This window comes from Neopsephotus bourkii, unplaced genomic scaffold, assembly GCF_033783945.1.
Source record: "Neopsephotus bourkii isolate Nb327-2 ecotype Australia unplaced genomic scaffold, CSIRO-AGI_Nbou_v1 NB_272, whole genome shotgun sequence".
NCBI lineage: Eukaryota > Metazoa > Chordata > Aves > Psittaciformes > Psittacidae > Neopsephotus > Neopsephotus bourkii.
Window position 1 is genome coordinate 10,763,512 of NW_026900781.1, and position 14,722 is coordinate 10,778,233.

Genomic DNA, 14,722 nt, shown 5'->3' on the forward strand with positions numbered 1-14,722 from the left:
AAGAACATTAAACATCTAATATAAGGTAGTTGTTTTTTTTTTAAAAGGAGTTTTTTGTTTTTTATGTAATAGTGTGCCAAAAGAATTTTAACTTATTAAATAATATATTCTAAGTGAACCTAAAATTTATGAACATAAAATGCATTTTTTGGTGTAATACATCAATTAAACCAGCAAATAGGAAACAAGAACCGAAAACAAAACCCAAACTGCATATAAAGTAGTATTCTCACCCAGCAACAGAAGCACTTATGTAGTTATTAAAAAAGAAACCCAACAACCAAACAAAACAACAAAAAACCAAACCCCCAAAGCAAGAAAACAAAAAAAGAAATCCCAAATCCAGAGATTTTTAAAACCCCCACTAAAACTAACTTATAACTTAGGATAGTCATACAGAAGATATTCAGTGATTCACTAATACTGCAAAACAAGCTCTTTTTAAGTTTTTTCTTTCTTTCTTTCTTTCCTTCCCCTTCCATTTCCCTCCCACTTCCCCGCATTCCCCTTCCCTAAGAGACAGTGGTTTCTTCATGTTATCTGGGTAAGAATTAAACGTATTCCTGCCCTCTTCCTCCCACCCCTCTATACCTCCCCCATAAAAGGACAGAGTGTTTTCTTAGCAATAATCCTGAGCACACTCTCTTTTTGGGGATATATGGTGATGTAAGCTTAACAGGGTTTAATTACCCCACATTTTACAATGTTCCATTGCTTGAGGTATTTCAACCTTCTTCTGAGGCAAGGCCTTCTATCTTCGCTGACTCCTTGGGCAGTGAAAGTAAGGGCTGGCTAATACCCGTTTCAATGCTGTAATCTAATGAACAAGAAAAGCATTATTCCAGACTTCCCTGCCACACAGAAAATAATGCAACACCATTCACTTTTTAATCCATTCTCTATTTGATACAGTACTAGCCAAAGATAACAAAAACTAGAGCCTTTAAAGAGATGTTTGGTAGTGCACTCTATCTTTTTTTTTTTTTAGCTTGTGTGCGTGTGTCTACATACACACTGTCACACACATATTACATTTTATATATATATATATATATAAAAGACATATATGCACACACATACACTTGTGTGTGTGTGTATATCTATATGTAACAATCAGGGAGAAAGGAGTTTTGTTCAGATTTAAGTGATACAGTACTTTTAAACCCCTTGACAATAAAAGGGGAGGGTGTCCACTCCTGTTCCCAAGCTGAGCAAGGGGTTAGTTTATATAGGTTTTTTTAACTGGGCACTTTATGTTTGCCCTGATGTCCCAGAAATACAATTCCAGTGTCAATGGGCATCTCATCAGAACTCATCAATTTTCTTCTGCAGATATTTTAACATTGAGTCCATTCCTTGTGCTGAGCCCCAGATTTTCTTCAAAACTTCACATTCCTTTTCGTTTGCTTGTTCCAAGTCCACCTTCATGATGTTCCGTACTAAAGCTTTGGATTCTTCAAGCACCTGGGCCAAACAAACAAACAAAAAAAAGGGGTGTTGTGTTAGTGTTTACATGTGTACTTACAGGTCGTGTGGATGGATCCTGGAGTTGATTATGAACCTAAGCTCATCATACATAGCTTACCAGCCTACAAGCCTAAGAAACACTTCGCAGTTAACAAGTACACAAAAATGTGGAAATGATGAAAATAGTAAAATTGTAACCATGAACATACATATATATGGTTTTATACTGATAACTAGAGAAAACTCCAACTTCATTTTGGTGACGTCTAATCATAATACTGTTATCCAGAGCTGCTCCAATAACCAGACAGACCTTGACAATCTTGGGCATTCAAAGGAGGCTGAAGAATCTCACTTGCTTTTCCATTTAGAAAGCTATTGATCCATTTCAAAATCCAAAATTTCCAATGCACAGGACAGTTAATTTGTACTTCATCTCTTCTCATAAGATTAAATATGGGTAGTTTTGGCTATTGTGCAACAGCCAGTAGTGCAACCAAACATGGGGGTTGGACTAGATGACCTTTGAAGGTCCCTTCCAATCCACATTATTCTAGGCGCTTTGTAGTAAAATTAAATTCAACATAATGTCAAAGACTGCATTTACTTCCCTAGTAATCTATATTATTATAACTCAAGACATTATATTACAACTCAAAGACTTCTGTGCAGTACTTAGGGCAACTGTTTACACTGTTGATTAGAATAAGTTAGGCAACTATGTTAAACACAAGTATATTATAAAGAGTCCAATGCTGTTTTCAATTTCATAACCAACGTGTACTATGGCATATGATAAGAGTTGGGTATAAACTTAAAAAGCAGTCCTCAAAACCCAGGAAATAAAAAGACGGTGCTATAATAAAATGCTGTACTTACTTCATGAAAATGGTTTTTTTTCAGAAGGATGTAATGATGTAGCCTAGTAATACTTAGATTAATACTTATTAATCTAACCATAAGCATGTATTGCAAGAAAATAAAGGAAACTTACAACTGAGTTACATGTGACCAGTTCCTTGATTCGAACCATTACTTCTTGTGTGAATGTTCCTGGCCAAAACACTTGAGAGACGAGTCCTTTGGCACAAGCTTCCTGTGCAGTCAACTTCCTTCCACTGAACAACATTTCATTGGCCTGAAGGGATAGAAAGTTACTTCTGGTATGAAATGTAATGAGACAAAACTCATTAAAGGAAAAATGTTCAAAACAAATAAGGAAAATGCCTACACTATTTGAAACAGTTTTATTATAGCTCTTCCAACTTCTAATGAATAAAGAAAAAGACTTGTCTATAGATAGGCAGCTGATGGTGTTCGCTATACTATGGCAGGAGTTACAAAAGAAGCAGAGGTCTGTGATTAAGGGTTAAATGTGAAACTGGCTTTGCTTGTTTCCCATTACTGAGCATTCATTAGCTCTAGCTATCTTGCTGCATTGCTCACTTGATTAACTATGTGGTAATAGGTTACAATGCCTGGCAGATCTGTAAAGCAATAACGAAGACATTGGCTTGCCCTCTGCAATAGTGTTAGTTGCATCAATGAAATCTGTGCTAAGATCTATCCATAAATGATAAAGATGACCCAGTTTTGGTAGCAGACCTCCTGGGAACTGCTAGTATTGGTAGACAAGAACAGGTTATTTTTGCAACTAATTTTTTTTTTTAGTATTGAATACTCAATGTGGTTTATTTTCAGCACTGCTCCAAAGTCTGCATCAGGATTTCATTTATAATGTAACATTTAAAATACCTGGATCATCTTAGAATTTGACCTCCAAACCCCACTGCACTGGGCAGGATATAGTCCAATTTCTGATCAAATATATGGAAAATAAGCATTCCCATTTTAGTCAGGAGCTCAATATGGAACTGATAAATCCTTTCAAAAGCTGACTTGTCAGTCTAATTAACCAAACCAGTATTTAAAAGCTCTGACCATAGTTGAAAGGTACAGAATTGAGTACTACATTCTGTCCAACAAGGTGATCTCCAGTTCTCTAGATTTTTTTTATATGTAATTATAATACACTTGACTATTTACCAGCTTCTCCATTAAAGCTCTGTCCTACAACCATTTACACTTACACTTTAATTCTACCTTTAATGAAGTTTCTTACATAGTTAAACATTTTGTTTGCCGTGACATCTGCATGGAAACAGCCAGTGAAGATAAAGGCAGAGTAACTGCCAACCTCAAAAACCCCAAATAAAGATGAGTGTGACTGTTTCTTTATGACTAATTTATATTGAAAATATGCCAAAATCATCACTGGACTCTTGAAATCTGGGAAATGAAATCTAAACCTGACAAGTGCAGCATTTGCATGTTTTGCAAAATTTGGAGGTTTTTAATGTTTTCTAATACTGGAAATTCTGGCAATTATTACAGAAACTTTCAGTTAAGGGTCTCAAATGATCTAATTGCTGCAGGAACTGTTCCCAGTTTTGCCATTTAATACATGAAGCAAGCTGGAAACTCCGAGGTCTATTACTTGCCCCTTTGTAACAAAATACAAAGATTGGGTTCTACAGGCAGTTGGGTTGCTGACTCCCAGTCCATAGAATTTACCAGCAGCACATTTCTCAGAAGTTAATATGGGAAGTTAGGGTTCACATATATCCATTAAAAAAAAACAAGTCTCAATCTAAGGATACAGAGTACATGCATGTATAGTTCTACCTTCTCTGAAAGCAAAATCAAATATACAAGGTTTATTAACTATCATGACTTTCCTTCTAAGTTCCTACATAGCATGTGAATAACCTGAATCACTAGCTAAAAAACCATCTGTGCTACACACGTTTGTCTAAAACCAGGAATTAATTATTTTCCTATGGGGATAAAAAAGTTATTCCAAAATAATTTCAAAAGCTACTGCACATTTATATCAAAGATCCAAAGGTGAAATCAGTCCAACTGGAATAAGGAAAGTCAGAAATCTACATCAGCTGGTTAGGTTTGCACATTATTCACATGTATTTTTGGTAACCAGGATAAAAACAAATGCTAGAAAACCTTAATGTGTTTTCTAGAACTCAGTAGCAACATGAAGCCCCACAAGTGATAGTGGGGCAGGTGCCTGTCTTCTGCCAGCTGTAACACAGCAGTAGCAGTTAACCTCACACGAAATGAGTGATCCTATGGGTTTTCGCAGTTGACAGGCTTTGAAGGGACATGTTTTGCTCTGGCATCCCTGCTTTTGATCTATGTACAACATGTGCTGGAAACCCACTGCTAAACAAGTTTTAATCCAATAAACACACCTTGTGTCTGCTGTGAAAAATAATATGCTTGGTGGTTACTTTGCAAGACACATGATACAGCAATAGAAATGACGGTGATAAAAATATTTCATAAATATAAGATTCTCATTAACAACCTTAATTTTCTACTTGGTCTTCCCCTTCCACAGAGGAACTTCATAGGGACATCCTCTGATCCCTCTTTTACAGCACGTGTTTTGAGGCTCATAGAACTTCTGTGCAAGCCCACAGGCACTAGCTGCTGAGGAGCATGACTCTCTTGCACTATGATCAGGAGGCTCTGTACCACCTGAGTCCCTGTCTGTGATGTGGACTGCAGGCACTGTAGAAATGCATATCCTGACTGACTGACAGAAGAGCATGAGAAACACTGCCAAGTGAGCTGGAGACTGGCAGGGAAACCCAGTGTGGGAAGCTTGAGCACGTGGCTCCTGTGCTTTAGATCCAGGACCAGAAAACCAGAGCAAGAACTCCACAGCAGTGGCACAATAACAGATCTCCATAAACAGGCACCACTTTCATCTCTGTGATAGATTATTTTCAAAAGCTAAGTTTAAGAATCCTTCTAAAATCCTTGGTATTCTCAATACAGCATCAGTTTTGAATCCTAAGGTCTGGACTTCAGATATCCCGTAATAACAACCTCTGTTGAACATGTTCTGTGGAAAAACCCCTCCACAACAGAGCTGCTCACCAGCCACAACTGACCCTGCAGAGAGCTGAGTATACTACAACAGTGGACATTCACCCCTGTCCCCTTCCACACTAACTACGGAATTGTTGCCACTGGAAACTTTCAGTTTAAATCTTTGTATTTAATAATGAGAGCATTCACAAATACACATGAAAGCGTATACTAGGGAAGAGCTTGTGTTATTTGTACGTCTTCTAAAGAAACAAAAAGCTACAACCACAAGTCTCTAAAGGACGGGGATGGATGGAATGGATGGATGAATGGATGGATGGCCAAATAAAAAGGGAAAGGAACAATCAGTTGTTTGAAACTTGCTAAGATATTAAAGCTACTCTTATAACTGTTAATCTATTTCAGTTACCTTTTCTCTTCTAATAACTTAATCCAGACATCATACAGTTAGTTAGTCATTAGATCAAGTGCACTAGAACCTGATGCTTTTAATGTATCAACATCTGTATTTTAAATCAGTAAATACCTACAAAGAAAAATTTGCTTTTATAACAGACAGTGATTTCGGAAAACCAGGTGTAGCTACAAGCTCTTGTTTCATACTGTTACTGTGCAATTTCAAACTGGAATGGGGCATAGGTCAAAGTTTTCAAAGAACACGGCATAAAAAATAGTAAGTAACATGAAAAGAATGTAGGTAAGCGATTTTTAAATAGTTTTTTGTTAATTTGATTCTCACATCCAGTCAGAAAGCAAGAAAAGGGATACTAAGAAACACGTGGCTCATGTTTTCAGCAGCAGTGCAAAGCTTTTCCATTTTTCAATCCATCAATACTGGAAATTGAGTCCAAAGACTAAAAAATAAGTAAATCAGTAAATAACCCTCCACAAAGGTGATTTGGGCTGAGTATTTCTTCCATAATGCACTAGTGTGAAACATTAGCAGAGATGTACAAAGTGAGCAAGTTCAACACGAGTTCTTGAGAACGAGTGCACAAGCAGAATTACTTATTTTGTAGATCAGCAGGAGACTGCTGAGAGGTGGTGCCACAGCGCTCTGCTGTGTAATGACACTGAGTGCAGAGCAGCCCATTCTCTGCTACGCTTGGATGCTGTGCTGAATGCAAGATATTGGTGGCTGGTCCTTACAAGGCAACAGCAAGGAAGGTGTGTCCTGGCATGCAGGATATAACCCTTCTGCCACTGTCACGGTTAAGGATTAGGTCCCTGCTTTTGGTTCTGTGCATGCAGGTGAAGACTAGGTTGCAACAGCATGGAGCAGAGAAGCTGTAAGTACTGGATTCTCATGAAAGGTTTTCACGAGAGAAAAAAAAGGCAACTCAGCAAAGGTAAAAAGTCTTGAAATCACTCTGGATAAGTCATCATAACTGCATTGCCCCTACTCTGCAAGCTACTTACAGAAGCCAGGCCCATTATCCGAGGGAATGTAAGGGATGAACATCCATCCGGACCTTGTCCAAAAGTAGTGTATGGTGTCTGAAACCAAGCCTTCTCGTTAGCCCAAACCACGTCACACAGAGGCAATATAGATGCTCCAAGTCCAATGGCTGGGCCATTTACTGCTACAATGATAGGCTTCTTAAACTGAATAAAAGTATTCACAAAATTCCTGAAGAGAAACAGAAACATGTACTCACTATGCATTTATAGAGAGTAAAATATAGCAGCCCTTGAAAACTTAGTAAGAATTCATCTCCACAGTAACATTACTTTCAAAACCAACCTGATAACTTTCCATGATGAGGTGGTTAGCTTGGATGAGGAGAGTGCAGTGGGTATTGTCTACATAGGTTTCAGAGTGAGGCAGTCAGCACTCTCTCCCACAAGACTCTCCCAGCCAAGCTGTTGATGTATGAGCTGGATGAGCAGACAGTGAGGAGGACTGAAAATGTCTGAATGGCTGGCCCAGAGGGTGGTGACCAGCAGCACCAAGGCTAGTTGGAGGCCAGTAATTAGTGTCGCAATGGCTGTTTTTGCATTTCAGTGAAACAGAACACTTCTACTATATTGCATTCATCACTACAGGTTATCATGCCCAACTCACCCTAGCGAGCTGAAGAATGCTGAAAAACTGCTGGAACAATCTTATGCAATCCATCACACAAACACTCCCAATTCAGAGATTCAAGATAATTTTAATCACATTTAGAATATTCCAGAGATTACCATCTTAGCATATATATGAAAAATACCATTCCTGTACTTGAAGGGGGGTTTTAAGTTCCATTTAGCCATTTTCTTAACAACGAGTAATAGGTGACAAATCAGGATTCTGGATGGAACTGAATTAGAACTAGTGACAGAAGCTCAGTGTTAAGAGCCTCTGTCCTCTGGCTGCATCTGAAGTCACTGCATGAGCAACTTTTATTTGGAATGACTGAAATATTCCCTTCGGGGGAGAAAAAAAGAAAGGCAACAAGAAAACCCCCCAAAACCCAACCCAACCAACCAGAAACAACAAACCCCACCTATTATCATCTCTCTGAGCCAAATGTGCCTCCAATGAAACAGGCTTTACATGTCAGAAGGCCTTTTTTAGGGACATGAGTATTGATAATGACAACAGAATATTGGTCTCTGAAGGAATATAGATGCTCTGGAAACATAACAGAGCTAATTCAAGAGCCCAGGCCCTCAAAGCCAGTGTTTAAATGATTAACTAAACTACTTGTTTGTACCATCTAAACATGTCCTTAAGATCCATGCTTTTTTCTATACATATTCTTCTAGTTTGTAGCAGTTGAGTTAATTTTCTTTAAATATTGGGCTTGGTACCTAGTGTTGGGATGAGGGTCACCAGTTTTAGTCTACTCCTCTGAAATATCCACCATTCCACTGCTCTGAATGTACTATACCAAGTTACACAGTCAATGCATATCCTGTATTTGCATGTGTTAAATTTGTTTTCTTGAAGCCTTGTAGCTGTTTAAATCTTTTAAAATTGGTTTCAACTGGAGAAGTATTACCATACTAACAGTTTTCATAGGTAAATTTTAGTAGTAAAAATAGCAATGCATTAAATAGCAACCCAAATAAGAAGGGACAGGGAATATAGAGAAGCGCAGCACAATATAGCACATAACAGGGGGGTGTCTGGGATCTTGTTGAATTAGAGGCTTTTGAAATAAAGATAAGACAATTACATGAAGAATACCCACTCAGACGACTGAAGATAATCTTACATACCTAATGGCTTCTGCCATCTTAGTGCTTTCCTTTTTTCTATCATCCGTTAAACGTCGTATAAAATAAATAAAATCAAGACCACAGCAGAAAATGCTACCAACTGCACTGAACAGAACGAGTTTACTGTCATCTGCAGCTGCTGTGTTCAGTGCACTCTGGACTTCCTTCATTACCTGAAAATCAAAAATTCATTAGCATCTTTTTATCCCATTATTAAAAAGTAGCACATTGTTCTCCTCCCCTCCTCCCTCTGAGAGCTTTAATTTCTCCTTAGGATCCACTCAACCAGCAGATTAGAAAAGTTCACTTGTTTCATTATCCAAACATAAGAACGTTAAATAAATAAATAAAAAAAGGTATGAGAAGCTTTGCATTTCAAAAATGTAATTAGACAAAGATAATGAAATCATTAAGACCAGATCTATTAGATGCTATCTGTAACTAAAGCTCTCATTCAGCATTTCTGTAATTTGGACAGCAGGTGGCACATGCAACCAGTTCAGAAAAAAACAGAACCTTAAATCAGGTTAAAGCTGATTTCAGGGTGCACTTCATAAATCACCACGTCGTACAAAAGACAGTACATCTCCATGTTCAGATAACACAGTTCTTACACAAACAACTGATTTTAAGTGTAATTCAGTTCAGTTTAACATCTTGCAAGCCACAACGTGAATCTTGTTTTGTGTACGTTTGCACCCGAATAACAGGGATAAATGAGGCAAGGACTTGGAACTCCCCCAGTACCCTTCCCCCCAAAATCTGAATTGTTCTGACCTCTGGATTTAGTGAATTATTTTCAGATGATTTTGTTGATAGCAAAATATGTGTGAATCCATCTTGTTTCCTGACAACAATGTCTCTGTACCGGTACGCGCTCTCCGTCTGCCTCACACTGAAACGTAGCCTTTTGTCAAAAGGTTGATCTCTCCTGTCATCAATAAACCTTCGTTTGCTGGCTGTGACTCCTGTCACAGACGTCTGTATGTTGGTTGTACCATTGGCTGCTAATGCTTCCATAAAGGTGGATGTACCTGGAAACAGTTTAAATAATAACATTCTAGTAATTATATTATACTGGGTCAACAATTGCAAAATCCTTATTAGCATGAAAACAGGCTAGTGATATTAAGAACACACAGTAAAGATGAAACTCAGCCCCCTGGAACTGAAATGTTACAGAAATAGACTCCATGCACAGAGCAAAATTAAAGTGACAAAGGGATCCAACAAATCTATTTTACAGTTGTAAGAAAATACATCTTAAACAAGCCAAATACACCAATCATCATATACTTCTTTTTAGAAGGAGGGAAAGGTTTATTAACATTCCTAATATCAATGCACTTCAGTCGGTTGATGCTCTGCTTTCTCCCTTTCCGACATCTTTAACTCCTTTAGCAGCACCAAGACTGCAAAGAGAAAGCAGAAGCCTTTTGTTTCAAATGCCATGAGAAGTTAATAGATGGAAGAAAGCGACACAAAAAGCCAAATAAAGAACTTGATTGACAAGATCATATAAAGCATAATACTCTAAAGGAAAATGGAAATGAAGAAATACTGACTACCCTTCTTTGAGAGGGAAACAAGACCCATGCAGTAATGGATATTGAATGGATTCATAGACAATGAGATATTTCTCAAGTCTAAACAATTTTTGCTATTAGAATTGGCAAACAGAGCATTATCTCTTTCTGGGTCTAGTTCCCAGTTACTTAAATAGAATTTGAGGGCATGCAAGTAAACAGCCCATTCCTCATGACACAGAAGGGACAGGTTTTTCTGTATTCCACATTAGAAACATAATACCAAATAATCGGCACTTGTAAGAGAGAATAGGAGAACATCTTAGATGCATAACCCATCTGTATGTTAAAGTCTTCATGTAAAGTCTCCATGCAATCTGTCAGGTTAAAGTAATGGAAGTATGCACTGGGGGAGGGTGCAGTAGAGTCAAAATGCTGGAAAAATGTCTTGCAGGATAGGAAAGTTTTGAGAGCTTTTTCCTGAAAACTGAGGTCTGAGTCTGTTAAAACCTACTGGAATCCCGCAGCCCTTGTCTCACAAACAGGTATTTCAGAACGTCAGGCATATGATGTCTTAAACAGTACAGTTAAACCAGGAATTGTTAATTAAATGCCATTGATGGATCTTGCTTAATTCAGTATTATTTTTCTGAAGAAGCTGCATTTCTAACGCTCTAATAATATGCCATGCTGTGAGTTTTAACTAAGAGACTTCAAATGCGTGTCCAGCGTAGACATTAACCAGGTTCACCTAAATAACTGGAATATCCTATATCTCCACACTCCAATTGTATTCAAATATTGCTTACTTCAACCCACATGAAGTATGAGAGATATATTAAAAGAAAAACTAACTTAAACCCTAGAACATTACATGTTTTTCCCGTTATTTCAGGAACTGCCCACAGATATAGATGACGTCTTTATATCAAATATTTTAAAATAAATGAATCTTTGGTTACAAATCTGTTATGATTAATTAGGCAAGTTGTCTGTCAAGGAGCTATACAATAACAAGATTTTATTTTGCTTCTCAGGGTCTTTAGTGGTGTATTAGTCATTTAATCCTTAGCATTTGTGAAGACAGCTCAGGGTTTGTCAATTGTTTAAAGTGAAGAGCAAGAAATTGAATTCTGTTTGTGATTAGAGACAGAGGTAAGCAAAATGAAAAGTAAAGTTAATATTAAATAACATCATGGAAATTTCATGTTTATTCCTAATTTTTCACCTCTTACCAAATTTTTTCATTGCAGCAGAATAAATCAAAATTTGAAGCAGACCAAATAAGCAGCTGATAAGGGCTGTCTTTGATACTTTTCCCTTCTAAACCACCTTACATTGATTACATTCCTTTAAAGAATTCAGAATTTGCAGGAACAGCACCATTGTATTTCACTAGGAACACAAGATTAAGTGAAAAAATGGCTGCAATGGTTTGCTTTGCCATAGAAAAGGTAAATTAAAACAAATGAAATTACCTCTAATTTCTAAACCAGATCCAAGATTTTATGGCTTCTGTCATAGTGAAAAAAGCAGAGAACCAGGAGAGCACAATAGACTAGACTAAGCCAAAAAATCCCCCAAGAGTCAGTAAACTTGTATAAGAGCTATGAGTAGGTCTTTTCCCACGACTCATACTTCCAAAACCATACTCAAATACCAGAAAATTACTTTTGAGATGTAAGCGGCAATGATTATACATTTTGAGAGACAGATCTTTTGGCAAAGAGATCAAGACGTAAGCACCCCACACCACTTTTCATGCTTATTGAATTGGCAAAGAGGACTTCCTATTTTTCATATAAATTCTACCTGCACTTGTCAACAGTTTCAAACCACACACAAGGGACAGCTGCAGTTCAGTGGAAGAAGTCTTCTACATCCAATCTTGTAAACACACTTTTAGGCTCCTTAAGACTGGAAGATTTAACTTTACTGCCATAGATTCCCCCACATGAAACTTTTGCAGTGAGGTTACTTATTTTCAGGTTAATTACAACTGTATTTTATGATGTTAAAATATAGATTTCGTAACAAACCAAAAGCAATTCTGCATTTTTATACATCAATAAAGACAGCGTGGCAAAGACAAACAAAACACCACAGCACTCCTCTTTTAAACTGAGCCTTCCAAACCAATAAGGGCTTGGAAAAAAGATAGTTTACCCTGGATATTGCAAACTAATGCAGAACTATGTTGTTTAAGAGGTAAACAAACTGCTTGTATAATTACAAAAACCCCTTCCAATGCCAACTATTAATGTAATGTGATCTTCTCAAAGCTGAAGCCATACTCCTATTGCATAAAGCTTCACCATACAGATGCAGAATGAAATTAAGAGGACTACTTGGTTTTGCAGCTGCTGATCAAAATCTGGTAACAGTCACATTTTCATGCAGCTGCTTTCCTGAGGAAGAGAAAAAAAAACATCAACCCAACAGATAATAAAGGAACTGGTCTTACTCAAAGACACAAAATACAGAACAGCAAAAGTGTCTTCAATCCTATTCCACTGGCAGAAAACAGGAAAAATAAAAGGCACCTCTCCAAAACATGAGCAGGGTAACAATGAAAATGCACGATGCCAGACATCCAGATAAACACAGTTAAAACCAAACCAAGTAACATGCAACTTCACAACAATCCAAAAGTCAAAATCCCACGCTCCTCTCTAAGCTATTCATGCATCCCAGTTACCGCCTCCTGAATTTCTGAGAAGTTCAGTTTAGCTTACATAGCAAGCCTTGAACACAGACACTTCCCTCCCTCCAACAATACTGGGACACATCCAAGCAGGTGCTCCAAAACCAGCTAAGCCTCTTTAGCATGCTTATTTTCAAGTACACCCAGACAAGTGCTGGTACTCTCCATTCAAATGTTTGTCTGACAGAGCAGGCTGTTTCTGAAAGGCTTAGCACAGATGTCTAAGGAACAAGCGCAAGAAGATGGGAGGTGTGAACGTGCTGCCCCCAACTCCAGCCACCAGAAATCTAGCAGTTCTTAAAAACTGTATGTCCAGAACCACTGGCTGCACCCAAGCCCACATAATTAAATCCTCATTCTCACTGGGATTGTCCAATTTACTTCTGAAACCACTATCGTTTTGTCTTCTGAAGTATCTTTTGGCAGTAAGTTCTGCAACATACATCTTCACTTTATCCCTTTCACCACATCCCTTCTCCAGGTTCATTAGTCCCAATTTTATTTACCCTTTCTTCTTCTGGAAGCAGACCAAGGCTGTCATTCTCCTCCCTGCCCCTCCCTTTCTACTAAATCTTGGAACAGGGTCCAAAATGTCACACAATACTCCAGATGGGGATTTATAAGGTGATATATTCAAGCCTTTGTCCTCTACTCCTTTTCCATAATAATTTCTAACTATTTTTTTAAACTAGCACCGGGCAGGTGTTTGCAGAAAGCTGCCCAAAATGAACCCATTGCCCTTTTCCTGAGCAGTAACATGGGTTCAGGAAACAGTCTTTGTATAGGCATGGGTTTTTATTTTGTAATGGGCATAGTTTTGCCTGGAAGTCTGCTTTGTCCCTCTCCATTGCTTGGCATTCATCTGAGCTGAAAGCAGCCTCTCGTTTTAAATCACAAAACCACTTGGTGTTTGCAGTTCAGTCTGCAGTGCCCATCAGGCGCTTCAGGGACCCCCATGCCTTCATGCACCACCCACATCCTCCCCTACACTAGGTGACAAATCAGTTAATAAGTGTCCTACCCGGATAAGCAAGTGAGAAACAGTGGCAACAACAATTTCTTACAGTGTTAACTGCAAAAATAACACTGTAACTGTAACTGGTTATGACTCAAGTAACAGAGAGGGGAAAATGTGACGGGCAGAACTGATTGGGGAAAACCTGTAAAATTAAACAAACAAAAGGTGCTAGAAGTTGGCTGTATTTTTTCCAAAGTCCTTTCTATACTCCACTGCTTTACAGTCCCCGTATACACAAGACACAAGAATCCCCATTAGTCGTCCAGTGCAGGTTGCCTCATGTGCCCTTTTTGCCTATAAACGGCAGTTTCCTACATGTTCATACATACAAGCAAACTAACTATAAACGCCATTAAGCTTTTCCGGTGTTAACTCTGCATGACATCAAATATCTCACACAATGAGATGTCGACCGTGGACAGTGCAAACGTAACATGCAACACCTTCCAGTAATTTTTCCACCTCTGCTTCAGCAATTACACAGAAAGTATTTCTCACAATTGTAGTGTATTGGCACAGATAACAGAAATTTAAGATGAGAGTTCTAAAAAAAACTATGTACGTGCCCATTTTTTGTCTCAGTACATGTATTTATAGCATAAACAGCACTTACATTTTGGAATCAAACAAAAGTTCCAGCATCCTTTGAAATATCACTACAAATATTTGTAAGAAAAAAAAAATCTTAATTTCTTGTACATTTCACCTCAAATTCCTGTTTTGCCTTGTGTTTCTGAAACAGTGTTCAGAAGGTATATGTCATTTATGAAACAAAGGTACATTTTAGTTAAATCCTTCAGAATATGGTGCTGTATTGATGCAACACAGGAAAATCACAGTGTGATCCAAATTAGCTGCACGTACCCTAGTGTTAGCACAGGCATC

The 14,722-nt window shown here is 38.0% G+C and overlaps 1 protein-coding gene across 4 annotated transcripts in view; it reads right to left on the reverse strand.

Moving 5' to 3' along the window:
• Window positions 1–475: 475 nt before the first annotated feature.
• The window catches only part of CDYL (chromodomain Y like), a 103,863-nt gene continuing 89,616 nt past the window's right edge, over window positions 476–14,722 (reverse strand). For all 4 annotated transcript variants that reach the window (XM_061346563.1, XM_061346566.1, XM_061346564.1 and 1 more), the window contains 5 exons: window positions 9,367–9,623; window positions 8,590–8,762; window positions 6,802–7,012; window positions 2,462–2,605; window positions 476–1,464 (listed from right to left, as the gene is read on the reverse strand). In XM_061346563.1, coding sequence (XP_061202547.1) covers window positions 1,306–1,464; window positions 2,462–2,605; window positions 6,802–7,012; window positions 8,590–8,762; window positions 9,367–9,623 — 944 coding nt within the window. In that variant the 3' untranslated portion in view covers window positions 476–1,305. The remainder of the gene's footprint in view (window positions 1,465–2,461; window positions 2,606–6,801; window positions 7,013–8,589; window positions 8,763–9,366; window positions 9,624–14,722) is intronic.